This window comes from Lineus longissimus, chromosome 14, assembly GCF_910592395.1.
Source record: "Lineus longissimus chromosome 14, tnLinLong1.2, whole genome shotgun sequence".
Taxonomy (NCBI): domain Eukaryota; kingdom Metazoa; phylum Nemertea; class Pilidiophora; order Heteronemertea; family Lineidae; genus Lineus; species Lineus longissimus.
Window position 1 is genome coordinate 7,045,018 of NC_088321.1, and position 25,294 is coordinate 7,070,311.

Sequence of the window (25,294 nt, forward strand, 5' to 3'; positions counted from 1 at the left end):
ATTTTCGAGGTATTTCTCACCGACTCGTTATTTGGTCAAGAGTCATGAAGTTTTTTACAAGGTTCTCGAGTAGCTAATCAGGTACGGTCCGCACAATCTGGGTAAATTGCAGGTTTCGATAGTCGAAAAAGATATGATTTAGGCATTTGGTTCATACAAGTATGCACATACATAATATAACAAGTTTCTGGAGTATAACATGAAATAGACACTCTAGTTTAACTGAACTAACTGCTCCATGTAAACTCTAGTTTGACTGATCTAACAGCTCCATAAGTTATAAGGTAGGTTTCGATATTATTCTTTATGAAAGTTTTCCCCCATTCCTCGTAAGACTAATTGTACTCACGACGATTTACGAGTGTCGTGTGAATGAATTGGCGCTGTATTTGATGACACGACCAACCTTCGTAGTTCGTAGTTCGTATTGCTTGTGAAACCTGCCTCTAAGGAGCTCGACACATACGCCAATAACATGTCTCAATGACCACCTTCGTGACTTGTCCACCCAATTTGAATCTCAATACATATATCGACATTGTGAAAGTGATCGAGTGTATCTACTAAGTGAGACCGGACCGGACATGATGACGCTGCCTGCAACAGCGCATCTGGAGCTACCGCCATTTCGGCTACACCTCCTAATGCTAAAGCAATTAACTCTTTCTAAAAGAATTGAATGCTCATTTAAAACATGGGAGGCCGTTCTCTGGAAAAAAAAGTACAGACTCCCGCCTTTGAAATTAGTATTCACTACGTTTTGAAAGAGTTCTATCGTTGAAGGATTTCAAGTTCTAGCCAAAATGGCGGTGCCTACGGCCAACCCTTAATAAATTTCTTCAATGAAACAAAACCCCTGTACAAATTGTGTGAAGTAAAATTTCTCATACGCTGTAACATCGGGCCTTTTTCTGGAGCGGTTGTGGTGAATAGACTAAAACGCTGGGGCATGATGTAACAGCCATATGCAATATTTCTGACCATCTTGCATCGAACTATAGAGTAATTCATGCATTCGCCCCATGACTGTGCATCAAGATATTACGACTTCTAGAAAAGCAAACCACGTTGCACGCACTGGCCCACAGCATCAACAGATAATAAATCACATCATTTTCTAGAGTACAAAAAGAAATACAATACCAGAATACAATACCAGCATGAGTATTTGCAAGTTATATAGTACAGACAGGCTACATTTCACGCACTGGACCTTTAAGGAGTACGAAAGGAAATTTCTATTACAAGTTTCTAGAGAAACTAAACAATTATCTACGCACTTTGTCCATTATAAGGCCAAGCATACCCAGGCAAAATTATCTGTGAAAAATCTATATAGAATCTATGAAAAATCTATAGTGGATATGGCAAACAAGCATACCCAGGCAAAATTATCTGAAACATCTATATAGAATCCATTAGAAATCTATATAGAATCTATAAAAAATCCATAGTGGATATGGCAAACAAGCATACCCAGGCCAAATTAACTGTGAAAAATCTATATAGAATCTATGAAAAATCTATAGTGGATATGGCAAACAAGCATACCCAGGCCAAATTAACTATGAAAAATCTATATAGAATCTATGAAAAAGCTATAGTGGATATGGCAAACAAGCATACCCAGGCAAAATTATCTGTGAAAAATCTATATAGAATCTATGAAAAAGCTATAGTGGATATGGCAAACAAGCATATCCAGGCAAAATTATCTGTGAAAAATCTATATAGAATCTATGAAAAAGCTATAGTGGATATGGCAAACAAGCATACCCAGGCAAAATTATCTGAAACATCTATATAGAATCCATTAGAAATCTATATAGAATCTATAAAAAATCCATAGTGGATATGGCAAACAAGCATACCCAGGCCAAATTATCTGTGAAAAATCTATATAGAATCTATGAAAAAGCTATAGTGGATATGGCAAACAAGCATATCCAGGAAAAATTATCTGTGAAAAATCTATATAGAATCTATGAAAAAGCTATAGTGGATATGGCAAACAAGCATATCCAGGCAAAATTATCTGTGAAAAATCTATATAGAATCTATGAAAAAGCTATAGTGGATATGGTAAACAAGCATATCCAGGCAAAATTATCTGTGAAAAATCTATATAGAATCTATGAAAAAGCTATAATGGATATGGCAAACAAGCATACCCAGGCAAAATTTTCGGTGAAATCTATATAGAATCTATGAAAAATCTATATAGGACATTTTTGCTATATAGATTCGCATGTTGGCCAGTATGCATCGACATGATTTTGTTACCCAATACAGAGCTTATAAATGAGTCTTATACAATGCAATAACAAGAATACATTAATTAGCACAAATAAGCTTCCATCAAATTTGCAAACTTCTGCGAATATCTTCGCGTTACTAAAAATATAGCTCGATCATGAACAGGGCCAGTTTATAGGGCCAGCAGAAGCACATAAAGCCGTGTAGTATTTCGGCTTCCAACAGAGCCGCATCCGCACTGATTTCCCCCCAGTAAATACAATGTACTATCAAAAATGGCCTTGAAAATATACCAACAAGATGCGAACCTTGTATGCTATACTCCTTTTGTGACTATAGTATCCAGTCCGTGAATTGTAATGCATACAATCATCAAACACTTTTAATCATGTGCGAACATTTGAGTATCATCTCGCATTTTCAAAGGCTAACTTAATAATTTGCCGAGCTGCATGGTTTGTCAATGCTTATGCTTTACCTTAGAGAAAAATAAACACTTTAAAAATAAGATTTTTTCTGGCCACAATGGGTCATCTGCCCTCTATGATCATGTCCTATCTTTTTTGTACAAAATACAATTCAAACATTAGCTCACGTGTATCAAACTACTAAAATAGTCTAGAGTACAAAAGGCAATAAAATGCACTGGTTCACGTGTTTCAAACTAAAACAAATTTCTAGATTACAATCGACAATACAGTATATACTGATTCACGTGTATCAAACTACTACTACATGTTTCTCGAGTACAAAGGACAAATTCGATTCAATATAATTAATGCACTGGTTTATGTGATGTGCATTGAAATATTACACGTGTCTAGTGTTCAGAAAGCGTTTACCATACGAGGCACTGGTTCATGTGTATCAATATACTTAGTACTACAGTTTTGTAGAATGCAACAGGCAACACAAGTCACGCATTGACAAGCATCAATATCCTGGAAAGTCGCCGTTGCGGGAGATCAGAAAAAGCCTTGATTTTTATTTACACACTGGTGGGCAGTGTCACAATTCAATGGCTCCTCTCAGCCATTAGGGTCTCGCTACCTTCGCATATTCTGATTTCCCTCTTCGGCCAATGTCGACCTATTCCAATGTCTTCGCGCCGCATATAATACCAGTAGAACAAAATTAGTCGCATGTTTCCAATTTTATATCAGGTTATCTAAAAAAAAACCACTACGTCTCGCTTTTTAAAGTACAATACATCAAATGCTATCTAACGGAAATCACTGAAAAGTTGCCCTCTTGTGGCCATTGATATTATCTAGAAGAACAAAAAGTTGCAAATCAATAGACTTCATATTATTCATGTAGAGCTTAATTGAAAAGTGTGTGTAAAAAATGCAGTATCATTTCAGAATCGGCGCCATTGTGTTTGCGAGGACCAGGTACTAGCTTTTAGCACGTACTGTGACTTTATCAAGTATGAGCAAAAAAGTGAAAGGTCCAAGTTGATACATGCAATGCGACGCATTAAATAAAACAAACAACAAGCATGAGATTGGTGAACTAAAAACAAAATAACATATCATAATAGTGCGTCATTTCCTCTGTGCAGCCTACTGGTGTTTACTCTGTAGTTACATCATGTCACACCTTGATATTGTCTACGTTTAAACCTTATTAACTCTGATCGCTGTGTTTTTCTGTGATTTTCAATCGAGGGCATACAATTTTCATTGCATGTATCAAACTTGGATTTTTCACTTTTTTGCTCATACTTGATAAAGACACAGTACATACCAAAAGCTAGTACCGGTGTAACATCTGTGGTTGTTTCCCATGTGTCAGTGTTTCCAAACAATAGGCAGCTAGAGAGACCATGACTTTTCAATAGGGGGGATACACAGAAAAACTCGTCAATCTATTTTTGAGCGTTCCCAAACAATGAGGGGAAACACTCAAAAACAGAAACACTCAAAAACATTACACCGGGTCCTCGGACCAAATTATACAGTCTATCATGAAAACGGTGTGACTTTCAATCTTTACGTACATATTAATGGGCCACTTCATAGGAACCGTTTTTTCATTGACTATTAATGTATCTATTGATGATTATGATAAGTGATCAGTTCTATCAAATGCCTCATTATTTTTCAAAGCAGATTCTACAATGATTGTTGACAAACAGATACCTGGCTCACCTACCCATTGTATATGTAGGTTATGATCGTTTTCAGAATTGCCTTCGGCGGGGCTGGTGAGGCTTGTAGTGCCATAAATCTACATCATCCAGATGTGGTCTACCTAATTTCACTCTCACCCCATGGATCAACATTCCTCAACAAAACTAAATCCTAATTAATACAGCCCTGATGGGTCCATCACAACAATTAGCAAATTAATAAGCGATCAATGTGCATATTTTAGAATTTAACAAACTCCGTAAAATAAAAATTACAGATTATCTCGCATATATTTTTTGATATAGATTTGATAATCGACATTTTCGCCTGTGTAAAATGTCATTGAACGGGCATATACGTCCTCTGCATGTGTCTATTTTGTCTACTTTCTCACAATAGACAGTCCTATGGTGACTTGGGGACTTTCCTCTTCTTGGAGTCAACATCAGAAGAATCACTACTTGACCTACGACGTTTTGGGCGTTGCATGTAGTCTGAAGATGTACCTGCAGTTTCCAAGTCAGCTGAAGAAGAATAATAATTTGAATAATTACTTCCATGGTTAAGAGCTGAAATGAAAATGATATCGTTTTAAGTTGAACACCTTTTTAATGTATATTTGCCGTGGCCAAAATGGCGTGTATATCACTTTATTTCAAACAAAACATCATTAAGCAAGTGTTGATGATAGCTGGCTTTCTTAATTATCATTTGCAAGGAAAGAATGCATGAACCTTCGTTCACCTGGTTGCAAATCTCTGCATAATTTCGTCCGCACATGCAACAAAAGCAAATGAATAAGCGATCAATGTGCATATTTTAGTATAGTCTTATAGTATAGCAGTCTTTAAAACTCAGTAAAATAAAAAAAATACAGATTATCTCGCATGTAATTGTTTCATAAATATTTGATAATCGACACTTTCGCCTGTGTATAATGTCGTTGAACGGGCATATAATTATGTCATCTAGTGTCCATTTCGTCTACTTTCTCACAAAAGACAGTCCTGTGGTGACTCAGAGACTTTTTCCTCATTTTGGCAACAACATCAGAAGTATCACTTCTTGACCTACGCCGTTTTAGGAGTTGCATATACATTGTAGTAAGATATACCTGCAGTTTCCAAGTCATCCGATGAAGAAGAATCATCTGAATTATAACTTCCATGGTAAAGATCTGAAATAAAAAATACTACCGATTTAAGTTGAATAACTTTTTTAATGAAGATTTGCCGTGATTGCCGTGGCCCAAATGGCGTGTATCACTTTATTTCAAACAAAACATCATAAAGCAAGTGTTGATGATAGCTGGCTTTCTAAATTATCATTTGCAAGGAATGATTGCATGTACCTTCGTTCACCTGGTTGCAAATCTCTGCATAATTTCGTCCGCCCATGCAACAATATCAAATGAATAAGCGATCAATGTGCTTATTTTAGTAGAGCCTTGTAGTATAGCAGTCTTCAAAACTCAGTAAAAAAAAGAAAAAAAAGAAGATTGTCTCGTACATGTATATAATTGTTTCATAAAGATTTGATAATCGAAAATTTCGCCTGTGTATAATGTCGTTGAACGGGCATATAATTATGTCATCTAGTGTCCATTTCGTCTAGTTTTTCACAATAGACAGACCTATGGAGACTCGGAGAATTTCCTCATTTTGGTAACAACATCAGAAGTATCACTTCTTGACCTACGCCGTTTTAGGTGTTGCATTGAGTAAGATGTACCTGCAGTTTCCAAGTCACCCAAAGAAGAAAAAGGATCTAGATAACGACTTCCATCACCAAGAACTGAAGTGAAAATGCTATCGTTTTAAGTTGAACAACTTTTTTAATGAATATTTGCCGTAATCAAAATGGCGTGTATTACTTTATTTCCAACAAAACATCATAAAGCAACTATTGATGACAGCTGGCTTTCTTAATTATCATTTGCAAGGAATGATTGCATGTACCTTCGTTCACCTGGTTGCAAATCTCTACATAATTTCATCCGCACATGCAACAATATCAAATGAATAAGCGATCAATGTGCATATTTTAGTAGAGCCTTATAGTATAGCAGTCTTCAAAACTCAGTAAAATAAAATAAAAAAGATTATCTCGCATATAATTGTTTCATATAGATTTGATAATCGACAATTTCGCCTGTGTATAATGTCGTTGAACGGGCATATAATTATGTCATCTAGTGTCCATTTCGTCTACTTTCTCACAATAGACAGTCCTGTGGTGACTCAGAGACTTTTTCCTCATTTTGGTAACAACATCAGAAGTATCACTTCTTGACCTACGCCGTTTTAGGTGTTGCATTGAGTAAGATGTACCTGCAGTTTCGAAGTCACCCAAAGAAGAAAAAGGATCTAGATAACGACTTGCATCACCAAGAACTGAAATGAAAATGCTATCGTTTTAAGTTAAACAACTTTTTTAATGTATATTTGCCGTGATCAAAATGGCGTGTATCACTTTATTTCAAACAAAACATCATAAAGCAAGTGTTGATGATAGCTGGCTTTCTTAATTATCATTTGCAAGGAATGATTGCATGTACCTTCGTTTAACTGGTTGCAAATCTCTGCATGATTTTGTCCGCACATGCAAAAATAGCAAATGAACAAGCGATCAATGTGCATATTTTAGTATAGTCTGATAGTGTAGCAGTCTTCAAAACTCAGTAAAATAAAAACATACAGATTATCTCGCATGTAATTGTTTTATATAGATTTGATAATCGACAATTTCGCCTGTGTATAATGTCGATGAACGGGCATATAATTATGTCCTCTAGTGTCCATTTCGTCTACTTTCTCACAAAAGACAGTCCTATGGAAAATCAGAGACTTTTTCCTCATTTTGGTAACAACATCAGAAGTATCACTTTTTGACCTACACCGTTTTAGGTGTTGCATTGAGTAAGATGTACCTGCAGTTTCCAAGCCATCGAAAGAAGAAACAGGATGTAAATAACGACTTCCACCGCCAACAACTGAAATGAAAATGCTATCGTTTTAAGTTGAACAACTTTTTTAATGTAGATTTGCCGTGATCAAAATGGCGTGTATCACTTAATTTCAAACAAAACATCATAAAGCAAGTGTTGATAATAGCTGGCTTTCTTAATTATCATTTACAAGGAACGATTGCATTTACCTACGTTCACCTGGTTGCAAATCTCAAATAGAGTCTTACAGAATTCTTTATTGATACGTTATTCATTTTTACACATGTACAAGTCATGTACATTCTTCAAGAATCTTGAAAAAATCTGAACTAAATAATCTTACAAGAATCTTGTAACCCATGTACATGTTCATGTACACAGAAACGAATACGATCTTCATTAAGAATCTTTTAAAAAGAATCGTATCTGGATTTTTGACATGGACACTTACACTGTTGAAATATTTCAAAATCGTTCTTTTCTGAAAGCATGTACTCAGACAAAAGTGTCTAGTGTTGGCATTACAAAAATCTAAACGGACCATTATAGGTTACAGAACCCCAATATCCCCAATCCTCGAAAATCCAGAGTCAGTTGTATCCTCCTCCCCTCAGGCACAAGTTACTGACACTGGAATAAATCGATTGTATTCGCGGGAAGAGGCGGACAAATCTGCTCCGCGCAAGGAAAATGGCTCCTACATCATTCCTAGAAACTCAGTTACTATTGAAAACAATCGCCGTCTCTAAAACGCGCTCTTAATCATTGGCTGAAATTTCAAAAGCATGGGACGCACGTGCGGAATTTCTTGATCTTACATGATCTAATAGACAATTGCAACCTCTCTCGCCTTCGATAAAAGAACTACATGTATATGACTTCTTGAGTAACTAAACAGCAGTTGGTATTCACTGTGTTCATTTGAAATGTGGTTTTGAGACACGGATGGTACACATTTATCATCGAACGGCGGGTGTGTTGTGATATCAGTAAACAGCCGGCAATTCCGCTGGAAGCTTTTTTTCAGGGCATAAGCTCGGTCGATAGGGCCGAGTGTTGGCCTGAGTTTCAGGATGTTGAACCCCGGGCTCCTGGACCAAAATTCACTAAATTTGTAATTAAAATGTGTGTAAAAGGATTGTTTTACAATTTTCACATAAATGCATGATTCTTGAATGACATAAAAGGTAATGATAATCTATTCTCTCTTATTGCTGTCTAGCTTGGATGACGTTGCTGCCCTTTGGCCCTGCTTTGGTCTAAAGTTGATAGAACCACCCCTCCCATTTTCTTGTAATGTTGCCCTATTCATTCTGGGTCACCCTGTAACGACCTCTACCATCAGTCAAACAGAGTGCGCGCATCGTCAGCTATCATCACCGCTATCAGATTCACTTTCCAAGTCATTATGACACACAAGGCCTTAGTCAGTAATTTTTTCCGACCTGAGTTGAAACGTCAAGGTTTTCTTGGTCATTTGACCGAAAATTGTAGTCAAATCGGTTCAGAATTGACTGGACTACGTGGGAATGATTCCGCGCAGGATACACCACAAACAATAAATAAGTGAATATCCACAAACAATATATGATAATTATCGTGATTATCGTGGGCAGCTAAAAAAATATGTTTTGTACAAGTCCCAAAAAATCAGTGCGATATACTTTTCTTGAAACCCATTATATCCTATTGAAGTGAATTCTGCTGTAATTGATGCAGCTACACGTCGCACATGTTGGTAATAATTTTTGATTTTGAAGATTTTTGTCATTCAATACATGTTATCAACTAATTAGCCTATACTTTTACTGTCCATCTTCTTCTGAATTGGGTCATCTAGTTGAAAATAAAAAAATCTGCGTTCATACGAACAAGCGCGAGGATGTAAAGAACATAGTATTATTGAGTACATGTATATCGCTTTTCAAAAATCCATAAAAGTTTATAAAAGAAAGAAAAAAATGCCTCGCGTTTTAAAAAACTATTTCTCCGCGGCGGTTGGTTGATCATTGGCAACACGTGACCCCTCGACTCTATTTGGACTTAAAGTGATACTATGATGTGATTTACAACTTTGCGGAAATACGTCCGTTTTTAATTGTTGATCGCAAATGTAAAGCTCAAATTTTCCATTTTTGATTAGATTTATTATAAAATAGCTGTTTTAATCGCGTCAGACTGGCCAACTGCCGAAGACGTTTTGAAAAACCCGCACTAAGTCACGTGACCTCATGACGTCACAACATGAACAAGTCAGACGTCATTATTTTCCTATTCACTCTAGGAAGAAGCTATATCCGCAGTAGTTCGCGTACGCTCAGGAAAATCTAATGAATATTAAATGAGGTCTAAAAATTGTTTTTGGAATACCATTTTTATGACGTCAGTGATGGAATTTCCTGGTTGGACTTAGGAAATTTGTGATGAAATGACTAGGACTGTGGACTTGGGGGTATTCTGTGGCCGTGTTAGCCCCTGGTTTAATTTACTAGGAACAGAACCTGAAGCGGTCGAATATAATGGTCGCTCCCCCATTGCGCTTGTTGCGTTGCGTTGCTTACTTTGCGCAAAGTCCAGTAAGCCTTTCATCAAATGCAAAATGGCCAAGCGTGAGATGTTATGTCTGGTACTCTCATCAGTGAGTGAAAGTTGATTACTTAGCGACAGTGAACATGGCCAAGCTTGGAGATTTGGGAATTCAAGACAACAGTGCAGTGCAGACCATTTATTTACACAAGAAAAATATAATTTAGAAAATTTCAAAAATAGCACATAACAGCTTATCTGCGGCATTGTAATACATATTATATTCAACATTTACGATATTACCATGCACTAGGGAGGAAAGAAAGGAAAGAATTTGAATTATGTCAAGAAGTTTTATTTAGCGTATTTTATTAAAATAGGTATTAGGGTATTTTATCAAAATACGCAAAATAGAACTTCTTGACATGATTCTAGTTCTTTCCTCCTTTTCGACTGTTTCGATCGGCGTGGCATAGCGGTCGCGGGTATCGAAAACAACTCATTTTAAGCTATGGAATGGAGAACTTTTGTTTTTGTAAAATTGGATGAAATTCGAAGCAACCTAATGTGTATGCTATGTTGTATGTGTAAAGTGTGTAGTAAATATCTAACTGTCACTGGCTCATCCATTGTGAATCTCAATTCAATGAGTTACTATAGAGTACAAAATGAATTATAATGATTCATTAGCCCAGCGCCTGATCCATACAAAACCTCCAGAAAGCTCACCACTTGTCGCAGTAGTTGATAGGGTGAGGGACGAGGCCGGTCCACTGCGTCCGGACTGTAAGTATATTATGCTCGGGTTGCTCAGGAAGGGCTCACTGGGGCAGATCTCTTTGCTTTTGCTTTCGGCATGGTCCAGCTGTGTTTCCAACAGTTGAAATGGCTGAAACCTCGTGTATAGATGAATATAACGGTAAATGACTGCACCCTCTCTTCCACCAGGTCTGCTGACTGAGCATGCACAGAGGGTAAAACCGTCGTGGCGCACTGAATAACCACAGGTAGCCCATAAGTTTTATTTTTGATTAATTCCTTTCCGTAACAAAAACAAGAAGAATTCACACCAAGGAGTCCAAAATATACCACGGGATAGAATAATTCCGAACACTTACAACTCATTGACCGATTTAAAGGGAAAAGGTACGAGCCAATATGCATCGTAGTCAGGCGGGGGGGGGGGGGGGGGGGGGCAAGATGCATGTATAGGCCAAAGGAGACAAGGGGGTAATAGATAGTGTCCAAGCGTAGGTGTAAAAAGTAGTATGATGATTATGACCTATAGTGCGACATGAAACCAAGGTAACGGTTCAGTTAAATTGTTGCATCAACTTTTGTTCAGTAATTCTCTTTTGTGTAGTGTCAGTATTATAAAGTGATCCTTTGAGAACAGAGACTTTCATGTCATCAAGAGAAGGCCCAGGTTTATTTAAATGTCCACCGATAGGAAGAAGTGTTTTGCGCCTGATGGATTGTGCATGAGCACAATGGCCAAATGAGGGTTTAGGCCAAATGGAGTGGGACTGAGCCCTGTTTGTTGGGTCTGAGCCCTATATGCAATATGTCCGAGCACAAAATGTGGGGGGAACTGGAATGCACAGATGGCTATTGTACAAAAAATTTTTTTTGAATGTATCCACCATCAAGAGAAAAGGTAAAAAAATCTGAAAATATCGCATGCCGACCACCAGTTATTGCTTTGTTATTGTAATTCACGTCATTCCCGCCAGTGCCCATATATGGGCGGTTATTACCGCAAATAAAGACAAACCAAAGCAAAGACACTTGTGTAGCATATCAAGGACACGTAGATTGATACTCCTATGTGTGCCACATCAAAGACATCTAACGATGCGAAGTCAACAGACGGCACCACCGTCTTGGGAAAAGTAAAAACGACATCGACAACTTCAGGTTTTTGTTGATATAAGCGACTAGCGGGAAAATGCACATGTGTTGTTATGTCACTATTGCATCTATTCGTAGAAGACTGTCGTATTTTGAGATCCCCTTTCTTTTCAACATCATCGATCATACTAGTATATCATAACCATGGATAGAGATAAGTTAGAAAACTGTGTCAACCTCCTTCAACTTTTTACTTTTCCCAAGACGGTGGCGCCGTCTGTTGACTTCGCATCGTTATCTTTGACGTGGTGTATGGTCCAGAGAGGTATTGCCTTCATGTCTTATCTGTGCTGTGTATGGCTCATGAAAACAACTGTCCATCCCAGAGAGGTTGCGGTCTAGTTTTATCTATGCTGTATCAAACAAAAACAAAACATGCATTCCAGATGTCTTTGATGTGGCACACATAGGAGTATCAATCTACGTGTCCTTGATATGCTACACAAGTGTCTTTGCTTTGGTTTGTCTTTATTTGCGGTAATAACCGCCCATACCCATAGCTGTTCGGATATTATTTTGTGGTCACTTGCGGCACTTGTGGTCAATTGCAACCAGGGCAATGGGCCTATCTATGATTGACCGACCATGAAAGCCGAAAACGGCATTGAAATAAATTTTTGAAAAGAGCACACCTGCGCGACAAAATGAATTAAATCTGCATGTAAATCAGTGGTTGAGAGCATGGGACCGAACAAACGAGTGGCATTTTCATTCCAAGTGAGGCATTTTCTGTCGTCCTCTAACAGAAACAAAAGAAATTTGAAGTTTATCCCCTTCGACCAGAAAAGAGCTCCAGGAATGATGGGACCGCACATCCCGGAAAGGACCAAACATCCAAGCAATGGCGGACGAACATCATTTTGATAATTTTTTTTGTATTTGTCCATCACACAAGGTCAAAGTCGTCTTAGAGAACGTTATTCACAAAACTGGCTCCATCAAGCAAAGCACTACTCATTGAGCAATATGATAATGCCAATTATGTTACGTATATACATCCCAGAAATCGGGAATTTCAACAGTTTTCTCGGCCTCAAAATCTTTTATCGAGGGTATATATTCAAGTGTGATGAACAGCGATCCTAATTTATTTGACGTAGTCAAAACGATTACTTAGACGCTATCTTTCCGAATTGTCCAGTGTATCACACTCAGTAGCCCTGCTGGCACGGCATGATATTTTGCCAAAATACATCATAGGTTCGACATCATTTGGAATCCTTTTTTTAATTCATTTTTTCACATAGGTCTAAATTATTATTTTACCCATTTTTATTTTGAATTGTTCAATTTGGCTATGATCTTTTTTATACAAGTGCACTGGATTATTTTGAAATCGAAAAAATAATTACCATCTTAATCGAAAATACTGTCAACTGGATTCGTTAAGCAGCTAGGTAGGCAAGATAAAGTTATCCAAAGATAAAGTCATCAAAACTAATCACGCTTCTCTTGTACGGGGGATGTATTAAGTGATGAATCAAAATGACCTTGTGGCGCCCTTATACTATAAGTCACCAAAAAGATGGCTAATTTAACCTCCCTCTCCTGCCTATTGTCCCCTTAAACCCAGGGGGAGTCCAGTCCAGCGATATAGATGATAAGAAATCCATTGGCAACACAGGCGCAGAGAGCAGATGGTTTTACCAATGAATTTGTTGATTCATCTATTCATGAAATTAAAGAGATCTTTTCGGACAGTTTCTAAAGTTATGATGACCAAACTGTTCTAAAAAGTGCCTAAAATGCGTTTTAGTATAATTCTGCTAATAGCCCCCGAAAATGGTAAGAATAGACATGGATGAAGTTTGAAACAAGAGCATTAAGGAGCCTATTAACTAAAAGGCTAGGGGTTTTTTTTGGGGGGGGGGGACGTCACATTACATTCGATTTATCTAAAAATGAAAATAGATTGGTCAGGATAGACTTGAACCCATGACTTTGGAACCTTTCGACATCGGGTGAAAGAATCACTGTTGGCAGTGTGACCGCCTAGGCAAACGAGTAACTTCGTCAGAAGGTCATCACAAGTCGTCATTAAACAGCATTAGTTGACATAATTTCGCTGTTCGTCACACTTGAATACCCTCGATATTTTGAGGCCGACCATCGGGAATGGGCACATCAGATTACATCATATAACCCATTCCCAAAAGCAATTTCGGGCGGATCTTATCCACATAAATGGGTAATCCCACAACCCACCATAGGCTAGCCTGCCCATCGGGAATGGGCACATAAGATTACCCACGATGGGTACATCATATAACCCATTCTCATAAGCATTTTCGGGCGGATATTACCCATCGGTTTTTACAGTGAATGCTTGGATGTTAAATCCGCGGATTCCGGGATATTTTGTCCCATTCCAGGATGTGCGGTCTCATCATTCCTGGAGCTCTTTGCTGTTCGAAGGGGATAAAACTTCAAATTTATTTTCTTTCCGTTAGCAGACGACAGAAAAATGCCTCTCTTCGACTGAAAAAGCCTCGTTTTTTGTGGAATGTTCGGTCCCAACCCCCAACCCCTGTAAATGGCGTTAATTAAGCATTATTTCAGAGGACTGCTGTATTGTATTTAGCATCTACCGCAACTGTATGGGTTTTAGTGCCTAGTTTCATGAGAAGTAATAAGAGAGAAGTACCACGAGTTTCGTCTTCGGTTTTATTCTGTGGAATCCGTCCTAAAAACCACCCCGCATATCAGGGATACGAGGCCCGGGGTATAATCCCCGCTCTGATAATGCATCTGGCGACCCCGGCAGGACCGAGCTTGTTGTACATAACGAAAATGACGTTTAATCGATAGAAAATCCGTTTGAAATAATGGGATTACGCGGCTGCCGCGCTCTGTACAGTGTACATGCATGCATGTTCCATGCATGTTCTAACCATAACGTCACGTATGTGTAGCATGCAAAGAAAAGACCAAGCAGAACTGAATTTGATTGTGGTGTTTATTTTTCTCGCTACTAAATGAAGATTCTCATAACGGGGCACTCATTTATTAGGAGGTTCAAGGACTTCTTGATCCTTCGTGCTGGTAGTGGCCCCCACGAATGTAACTTTGCATCAGAAATAGGACTCCCGAGGGAGGAAGTATTCATTGAGGGACAAGGTGGTCTAAAGTTGGTAGAACCCTCTATCATAACTTCTGCTGTGGCTCGGAGGAGACCGGATCTAGTTATTCTTGAACTAGGAACAAACGATTTATGTGAGGCCAGATCAGTTTCTGATGTTAATGTCCTGACCAGTAGACTGGTGAATTTGGCAAATTCGCTCCAAGTAAAGGCAGTGGTCATCTGCCTGGTTGTGAAGCGCCGTCGCCGCAGCAGGCACAAAGAAGTCTGCAGCAACTTTGAGCAGTTTAGGCAGATTTTCAATGAGAGGATAAGGAATCTAGTTGTGGATAATCCTAGGATCAAGGCGTATAAGCATGATCGGTGTGTTTTAGTGAACCTAAATAACAATCTTACCCGCGATGATATCCACATTACTTCCCCAAGAGGACTTGAATTTTACAACTTCAGTATACGGAAAGCTGTGAGAATTGGACTTGGGATCATTCATGCCTTGCAGTGAGCTGCCCAACTGAGTGACAATAGACTATTTTTGCTACTTGTTCGAAAATTTTGAGATATTCTGAACTTAATTTTAATTTAGTTGTTGCATGTACTTGGGTACACATTAAGGCTAGGCCTTTGAATATATTTCATGTCATTTTGTGCTCTTTTTTCAGGGAACTGTGAAATATTTTATTGTGAATATGTGCCCTGCATAGAAATAGGCCCAAGGCAAATGTCTATAATTGGGTAAGAGAGTACACTAAGTTGAGTAGAAAAGTGTTGGGTTGTAATATTAACCCCTTCTAGTCCAAACTGCTGACTGTATATAAATGTTGGGTTCTTTACAGTGCATGATTTAGGCCAACATTTACTGTTGTTTGATTCATTGGATGTCATTGTCATAATATCACACATTGTATGTAGTTGTCACCTGTACATTTTGAATGTCATTGGTACATTACATTTTGTGCATGTTTAGTTTCAGGTTGGTGTGTATACATACAGTATGCATTTATAGTATGCACATGTTGTATGTTTGATGCATGTTAGGTACATGATTGTGTGGTGAAAAGTCAGTGAGTGCACGATCGTCTCCACATTTTGCCTTGCTTTGTGGCATATGTGACTGAAACGTCTTGGTGTTTTTGTGCATTTTATGATTTAAATTGGTGCTGCTAACTCGGTAAACATGAGTGATGATGAAGTCCCAGTAGAGGTCCAGGAGGGAATGCGACTCCGTAATAGAGGGCTTCCGGGGGTTGTACCTGTGGTGCCACCTAGACGACAAGCTCCCACTCCTCAACCGCGATCACGAGTAGTACAGCCAAGGCAACCTGAAACACTGTTTGGATCCATAAAAAAGAAGCTTTTCAGTGTCTTTTCTATGCTCACTCTGGGAGATGCAACATCATATGACCCAGTTGATATGGAGGAGACATTCATTCCAACTGAAAGTACAGCAGCACCGGTTACATCGACCCCGATGTCTCGGGTCCCGACTAGGGCTACATCTTACCCAGAAACACCAATGGCTGCCATCCCCTGGTCACCAGTGATTTCCAGTTACCCTAATGATGACCCTGTGACCCCAGATCCGGAAAGCTGGACAACTCCGAGAAGGAAAAGGGCAGATCTTGAAAGGCCTGTACCAGCACCGCGAACATCACCACCAGTTGTCAATCACTATAATAACTGCTCTTTTGGGTCAGGAATGACGGAGAACACCACCCGCAGAGCAAAGATACCTGTTTTTGATGACTCCAAGATAGACGTGGAAGCCTATCTGGCAAATTTTGCAGCAATTACCAGAGGTTGGGACGAAGAGGACAAGTTGAAGGCCCTGCGAGAGAAGCTGGAGGGCAGAGCAGCAAAGGTACTATCCAACTTAGACCTTCAGGGTAAAGATGTAACCTATTCCACCCTGGTGGAAGAGCTTGAAAACCACTATGTGGGAGAAAGATCACTATGGATGACTACATTACGTGATGCCAGGAGAGAGGAAGGCGAGTCTCTCGATGACCTTGCCTTTCGCTTGAGCCTATACTCTAAGAGGGCACATGGGGCAATGAGGAAGGATCTTGGTCTGGAATTTTATCTTGCCCTACGAGATACGCCCCTAGGTGATAAATTGTATGCCTACAAAGACAGGCCTCTGGATCAAATCCTTCAGCAAGCAAAATCATACGAGAACCATCTCCTGGCAACCAATCAGGCAGTCAGAAACAAGTCAACCACCTCAGTGCCAGTTGCATCTTTGGTAAGGGACCCACCTCAGGAACCTCGCGACAATAGTCAAGCTCCTGGAAGAGGTAGAGGCCGCGGACGTGGAAGAGGCCGAGGCCGGTACAACCATCAAGACCGCCGCTTTGATAGAAATGACCGACGCTGTAATATATGTAATTCTCCTGACCACTTTTGGAGAGAGTGTCCTTATGCACAGCGCCATTTTGAGGGTCAAATGCAAGTACCAGTAGAGGGTGGTACACCAGCAGCAGCAAATCATGATCCTTTAAACCAGTAAGCCATGCCCCTGTCACAGGAGCCCAAGGTCATGGCAACAAAAAGGAAAAAGGAAACGTAGCTGCATCTTGCTCCTGTATTTCAAGGACCTACATAACCACCTATTTGAATGGACTTCCTAGCTGTTTTTTATTGGACACGGGTTCTGTTTTCACTTTTCTCTCTTCAAGAGCTTATTTTAGGATTCCAAAACTATATCGTCCTCCTTTACAACGCTCTAGGGAATGTATCACCATGGCGGATGGCCAGTCATCGTTGAAGATCTTGGGCAAAGTAACCATGCCGATACGCGTACATGGTGCAAATTTTACATTCCAGATGACTGTGGCCGAGCTTGATGGCATGGACGGGATTTGGGGTACTGAATTCATGGAAAAGTTTAACATTGATATCAAGTACAGTTTAGGTACCTATACTTTCAATGGAAAGGACTACCCCATGGATGGTGTAAAGCATAGCCTTCTGCCACATTCAGTCTGTCTGTCTGAAGCGGTTACACTCCCACCTGGAGATGAAGTTGCCCTATCTGCTAAATTGAAAAGTCCTTTTAGGACTAGACAGGAGGTCATTTTCGAACCCAGTATCTTCTTCATTCAGAGGCATAGTGTCCTACCAGCAAAGTCAGTGACAGTTCAATCCAAGAAACAACGGAGGACTCCAGTACAGCTATATAATCCAAATGAGGAATCCATCACTCTTCCGAAAGGTGCTGTTGTTGGATATGTTTTCCCAACGGGGGACTTTCATGCTGAGGAGCCTGATGAGACTTACGAACATACTGCCGACCCAACTCCTCTGGGTTCCATGGATTGTTTTGCTGTGCGATCCTTGGAGGAGTTGGAAGAGGACATACCATCTCATCTAACTGACTTATACAATAGATCCAGTAAGGAACTAGATGCCAAGCAGAAACAGCAGCTTGCCTCACTTTTGATCAAGTATAGTTCAACTTTCTCTACTTCACCAACAGACATCGGATGTACAGATATGATCAGCCATGAGATTGACACAGGAACTAATAGACCTTTTCGCTTGCCCTTGTGGAGACAAGGCTACAAGAAGGAACAGGAAATCAAGGCCGCCGTTCGAGACGGATTAGAGCGAGGAATCATGGAGCCTTCTAAAAGTCCTTGGGCTAGCGCACCAGTGATAGTATCTAAAAAGGATGGAACTAATCGTTTCTGTATCGATTTTAGAAAGTTGAACTCTGTCACCAAGGCTGATAGCCACCCGATACCAAGATTTGACGACTGCATAGACTCCCTCCATGGTAGTCGCTTCTTCTGCTCTCTAGACCTCCAGAGTGGCTACTGGCAGGTACCCTTAAAATCAAACGAAGATCGCGAAAAAAGCGCATTTTTGACAAAAGAAGGTTTGTTCCAATTTAAAGTTTTAGCTTTCGGTCTGTCAAATGCTCCCGCTACATTTCAACGGCTGATGGAAAATGTTCTCCGAGGACTCCAGTGGGAGAAGTGCCTCCTGTACCTTGATGATATTCTTGTTTTTGGAAAGACCTTTGAGGAAACTCTCCATAACTTTGAACGGGTTCTCCAGCGTCTACAGAAGGCCCGGTTGAAGATGAAGCCTAGCAAGTGTTTTCTTTTCCAATCCAGCTTGGAATACTTAGGTCACAGGTTTTCAGAGAAAGGCATAGAACCATTAGTGAACAAAGTATCATCTGTCGAACTTTGGCCATCACCAGGGAATGTTCCAAGGTCGAAGTTAAGGACTGAAGTCAAACGATTTCTTGGCCTTGTCAGTTACTATCGACGATTTATCAGAAACATGTCTGACCTAGCTTCTCCACTCTATCAACTCCTCAAGAAGAATAGCACCCTTATTTGGACTGAAAAGCATGAGATATCATTTAGACGACTGAAGGCAGCTCTCATTGCAGCTCCACTACTGTCTTATCCAGATATTACCAAAGGAGATTTTATCTTGGACACAGATGCCTCCAATACAGGGGTTGGATCAGTCTTGAGTCAAATTCAGGATAAGAAGGAAGTTGTCATTGGATATTATTCCCATTTGCTGGCGGATGCTGAGAGAAACTATTGCATCACAAAGCGCGAATTCTTGGCTGTAATCAAGTCGATCCAGCATTTTCGACCATACCTTTATGGCAGAAAGTTCCTCATCAGAACGGACAATGCTGCAGTTAGCCATATGCTCACGTTGACTGACGCACAAGAGCAAATACAGCGATGGCAACTTTTTATGTCCCAGTTCACCTTTGATGTAGTGCACAGGCCCGGCAGACACCATGAAATGCTGATGCAATGAGTCGGATGCAGTGCCTTCAGTGTCGCCGAGAGGATGAAGTGGTCGAGACTGATCGACAACTCAGCAAAGGAAAGCCAAGATGGTATAAACCAAAGCAACCACCAGACATTCCCCCTTGCCATCACACAGTGAATGTTGATAAAAACATAGAAGAAGCTGTAGATAAACTTATGCTAAACCGTGCAGTAACAACTAGATCACAATCACGGAAGGCCATTCAAGATCAGAAACAGGCAGATGTCGTTCAAGGTCAACAACCAGTAACAGACTTAGTTCCCTTGTCTGAGATTTCCAATTTGCAGCTCTCTGACCCGGATATATCACCCATAGTCCAGCTGAAGTTAAGTGGGGCTGACTACCCGAATTACCGAACCATATCCAAGGAAAGCCTCGGTGTTAAAGTCCTGAGACAACATTGGAGATCTTTGTTTTTGGAAAACGGTATATTGTATCGGAAGTTGATTGTACCAGACAAACCCACCAGGAATCAGCTAGTTGTTCCACGAACATTACGACACATTCTTATCGAAAAGTTGCATTCTGATCCATGTTCAGGTCATCTTGGGATCCAAAAGACAGCACAGCGTCTGAAAGCAGACTTCTATTGGGTAAACTGGAGGACTGATGTAACAAGATTTGTCTCTCACTGTGAAACTTGCAACACCATTAAGCATCCCCATAAAAAGAAAAGAGTACCTCTCACTCAACAACTATTTGGTGAAGCCTTCGAGCGTGTCTCAATTGACATAATCGGACCATTACGTCAAACCCCCCGTGGTTCCAGATATGTATTAACGATGGAGGACAACTTCACTAAATGGGTTGAAGCTGCACCGCTGAAGACAGTTGAAACAGAAGAGGTCTGCAATGCTATCATTAGAGAACTTATTTCACGGTTTGGCTGTATGTATATTCTTCATTCTGACAGAGGACCCCAGTTTATTTCCAACTTGTACGCCTCATTGCTTCAAAAACTTGGAATCGACAAGTCATTAACAACACCATACAACCCTAAATCCAATGGATTGGTTGAAAACTTTAACAAGATCTTGAAGTCTATGATCAAAACCTACACCTATGATCACAAGGAATCAGTTGGCGATTGGGATGTCATGCTTCCCATCTTCTTGATGGCTTATCGATCTTCAGTGCATAACAGCACAGGCGAGACCCCACATTATATGTTGACATCAAGGGAAATGAAGCTACCCATGAATCTCTTATACACCAAGCCTGCTGAGACACAGACTTCAGTACCATCTTATATCAGGCAACTTGAGGATAGATTCCAGAAAGCCTACAGTATAGCGCGTAACAACTTGCAGTTATCACAAAGAATCCAGAAGAAGCAGTATGAGACTTCAATTCCCAAATATCAGTCCCTCAAAGCTGGTGATTATGTTTGGTATTATAATCCAAGGAAATCTTTTAAAGGCGACAAACATGTGCCATGGCGAGGACCATACCTAGTAAAGCATGTAGGTGAAGATTTCACTGTTACTCTGCAACTTGATTTGGCTGGAACAACCTACCGAACTCATTGTGACAAGCTGAGGATTGCTCGTGGGGTAAACAGGGACAATTGGTCACTCAAGTAGTTGAGTTGCGCTCCATATTATGCTATGTCCAGCTGCCTGGATGTTTAGTTGCATATGCCTAATGGTTGGACAAGGAGGGTAAATGTTGACTGTCATGCATTTCACTGACGTGCGACTGTCTGATTGTGTGCTTGTGTGAATCTGATACTTCTGAGTCAGGGAGGGCTAACATTGCCATTTGGGGTCAAGCCAGGCTTCTGATAATGCACAACTAGCCATATTCTCCAATTTTGTGTGTGTGAGTGTTTGGTTGTGAGTTTCTTTTTTCTGTATATTATGACCAGTCAGTTGCCACGTAGTGACATTTGTTTGGCAGATTATATGGTATCACTACAGACACTAAAAATTTAGGTCTGGTTTTAAGGTGTATTTGTACATGTTATGAGTCGAGTGCTTGGCTTATTTTAAAACCTGCAGGTTCATTTAGATTTGGTGTAAACATGTACTTGTATCTTGCGACTTAACCTTGATACCACAACTTAACCACCTGAATATATCCACCTATTAAAGGTTACATTGAAATTTTGAGTGTATTTTCCCTCTTCTACTAGGCCTATTGCTCTGTGTTAAATGGTTTCCACCCCAGCTTGTGTGCTGCAAACTGTTTTAGTCATGCTGCTATTCGTGAATGTGTTGGTTCTGTGAATTTTCGATGTGTGCTACGGACTATCGAGTATTAAGTGATAATGCTTTCAAGGACTTCTCTGTACCTGGTTGTGACTGGATTGTTTTGCTGGCCACTTCCAACGTGCATTGATAAGCATTTGCGGACTCTACTCATATATAGACAATATATATGATGACATTATATTTATTCATTTCGTGAGGATTCGGAGTGATTCTTTCATAGCCAGAGGACAACCTCATTTTGATAACCATTTTATTCATGTACTAGGCATCTATTACATGCAGCATTTATTTTTGGATGTTCTTTATCATATTAAGATTACTGGAGGAAACCAAAGTAATTTTTATAATTTTGTCATACCTTCGAGTATGTGTCTTTTATACAAAATCCAGTGTTTAATCCACAGAAGTGTTTGTGAGTAATCAGTGTTTTGTTTCCATGACGTGTTCATATCATAATCTGATAATGCTGAACTTGTTTGTTTTTTAATTTTAGCGTATGGCAGGAGCTAGTCATACGCTCATCCGAGGGGGATGATGTATTGTATTTAGCATCTACCGCAACTGTATGGGTTTTAGTGCCTAGTTTCATGAGAAGTAATAAGAGAGAAGTACCACGAGTTTCGTCTTCGGTTTTATTCTGTGGAATCCGTCCTAAAAACCACCCCGCATATCAGGGATACGAGGCCCGGGGTATAATCCCCGCTCTGATAATGCAACTGCCACTTATCAGAAGAGCTTGCAGTATGTGAACCCCAAACTTAAAGTTGTACCCCAGATCATAGGCATTGCAAAGTTCGTTCCAGGCGCAGGTTTGACGTCCGCTTCACACGTGTATTTTTGGGTGTGTACACTCAAGGGACAAAAGGGACAAATCGACTGCTTTGCGCCGTTATGACCCTGTTTTTTTCCAAAATTGAAAATTACATTAAATCTCATGGCAGTAAGCTTATGTGCCAGAAAAAAATGCCCTCCGAGTATAAGGGGCGCGAACTTGGCGAAGTACAAGTACAACCACTGCAGGAAGAGATAATCAGCTGGATTCCACTTCTTTTTTGTTAAACTAAGCTCTCACTTAATCCATCAGATGCCAGTGCCAGGTGTGACACACAAGGCATCAGCCCCAGATGCATGCTGAGACCAAACTACTGCAACCAGATACACAAACCTTCCAATTTGTATCGAGGCAGAGTCCTAAGAGAGCTTTCTTATTAGTTTCGATACCAGTAGGCTGCTTCACATTTGATACCACCTAGATTCAGCAAACGGTCAAAAATCAGGCAAAAATATTCAAGTGTTTTGCAAAGTTTGCGCCCAATATACTCCGAGGGAAAGATTCCCAGGCACATAGCTATTATAGACAATTAATGTACTTTTAAATTTTAGAAAAAAAATCCAGGGTCAAAACGGCGCAAAGCGGTCTATTCGTCCGCTGAATGGATAACACCCAAAAATGTATGTGTAAAGTGGGACGTCAAACCAGGACCTGGTGTGATCAACAGGGAATCTGAGACGAAATCAGGGAAACTGAGACGATTTAGAACTCAGTGAATGAACTCGCGCCGTTTTTTTTCGCCGGCGCGGTTTTGGTGTGAACGACCTGCCCTGAGAAAGAGGTTGCTTGTTCGAGGATTTCACATAATATTTATTTATGATGATGTCATAGAAATAGGCTGCAGACTGAGCCCCAGTCCTCTTTTTTCTATCCATCCTCTCATTCCTCTTCCGATTATTTCAACATGGCCGCGATGTCAGTGGATGTACCAATATTTCGCTATCTGGAGAATTGCCGGCAACCAAAAGATTATCACTTGTAAATATCATAAACAACATCACTCGAATGGAAAGTTGGGCTAGTGTCTTATAAGAATGTAATCGGCAAGGTTTGTGCATCATCGAAAGTCTTCTGACCTAATTTTACACCATGGGCCGATAGCGACTGCGACTGATTTTTCAAGCGGGGGGGGGGGGGGGGATAACATTATTCAATTGTTACAAAATATTGCACGCATACTGGTTCAGGAAAAATCAATCTCTGCCTCTCTACAGAACATACATCATCCTTCCTCCACTCAAAATACTTCAGCACACCATGATAGAACCGCAGTAGTGATCCCTGCTTATACCCGTTTTAGAGTTTTCCTGACTTCAGTCGCTTTGTCTATGTCATTAGGATTGTACTTGTAATTCTTACCGTGTGAGACGACCAAATAAGTTTCAACATGATAGTGTAACTTACGCAACTTATCTTCGAGAAGGTCATCGGCAGATGGTCGATCTTTAGGGACCAAAATGAAGGTCTTCTTGAGGAAATCTTTCACATCACCAGGAACATTTTCAGCAACGGGAGGAGCCTCACCATTTCCAATCCTAAACGTCAGATTTCCTGCATTTCTAGACTCACTCCATGGACGAGTTCCCTTGGCCATTTCCAACACAACACAGCCAACGCTCCTGTGGATAGGATACACACTTGATTTAGCATCGGGTGAATTATAACACCATACATAAAATTTAAAAGGCGATCATGTTGCTGCCGTGTGGCTATGGCAGAGTTGTTACATTGACACTTGTCTATGAGGAAGATCAGTGGCGTAGTGGTTAGAGCACCGGGCTCATAATCAGGATATCGTGGGTCAACCTCGTTTACCCGAGGTCATTTCGTGCTCCTATACATGCTTCCCAAAATTGGTGGCTTGCATTGGAACTAACTTTTTCCCCCTTGTCCGTCATTAAAGGCATTCAAGTGTGTTGGTCAACCATGACTATCTCCTTTGTCGCTCCACCATAAGGCCTAGTTTCCCCTTATGACATCACTATTTCGGACACTCAGCGCCCCATTTCTGGAAAGGTGTATAGTCACTTGCACTGCACCTGGTATCATGTTGAGTTAAAACATATTTGATTGGTCAAAGAATAACGTTTGACATGCAAATAAGATGTAAATAATGATTTGACACTTGGCATATTCATGGCATATTGAATCGTTGAAAAGGGCGACTTATCAGTCTACATAACCATTTACCCTAATGCGATCACAAATCATATGACGGCATAATAGAACTTCATGGGCACGGATAATATGAGCTAATGCTGATATAAAAAATCAATTTCATCTACAAGAAAATTGCGTCATTTAGTCGGGCCATGCGGGAACTCCAAGCAAAAAGAACCGAAGAAGGTGCACGTGTCACAAATGCCAAATCGGGCGAGCGCTGTGAAAACATTATTTCGAAATCCCTTTTGATAATTTATTTTCATATCTAAGTATAAGGCTTCTTTATCTGTATTCACCTTGAGATAATTGCTCAATTTTACAATTATTTGGCCGGCTGCAAACAGTTTTAGTCATGATGAAACAATGCTGACAGGTAGGGCCCGAATAGATCAGATCAGAGGTTAGACATGCTACGTCACCCACAGA

At 40.1% G+C, this 25,294-nt stretch overlaps 2 protein-coding genes across 11 annotated transcripts in view; one reads left to right on the forward strand and one right to left on the reverse strand.

The window, feature by feature from the left end:
- LOC135498617 (uncharacterized) overlaps positions 1 to 25,294 on the forward strand; it is a 138,978-nt gene that overhangs the window by 20,932 nt on the left and 92,752 nt on the right. The window lies entirely within an intron of this gene.
- LOC135499226 (uncharacterized) overlaps positions 23,991 to 25,294 on the reverse strand; it is a 64,303-nt gene continuing 62,999 nt past the window's right edge. Inside the window, exon 11 of the mRNA XM_064789887.1 lies at positions 23,991 to 24,324. Coding sequence (XP_064645957.1) covers positions 23,991 to 24,324 — 334 coding nt within the window. The remainder of the gene's footprint in view (positions 24,325 to 25,294) is intronic.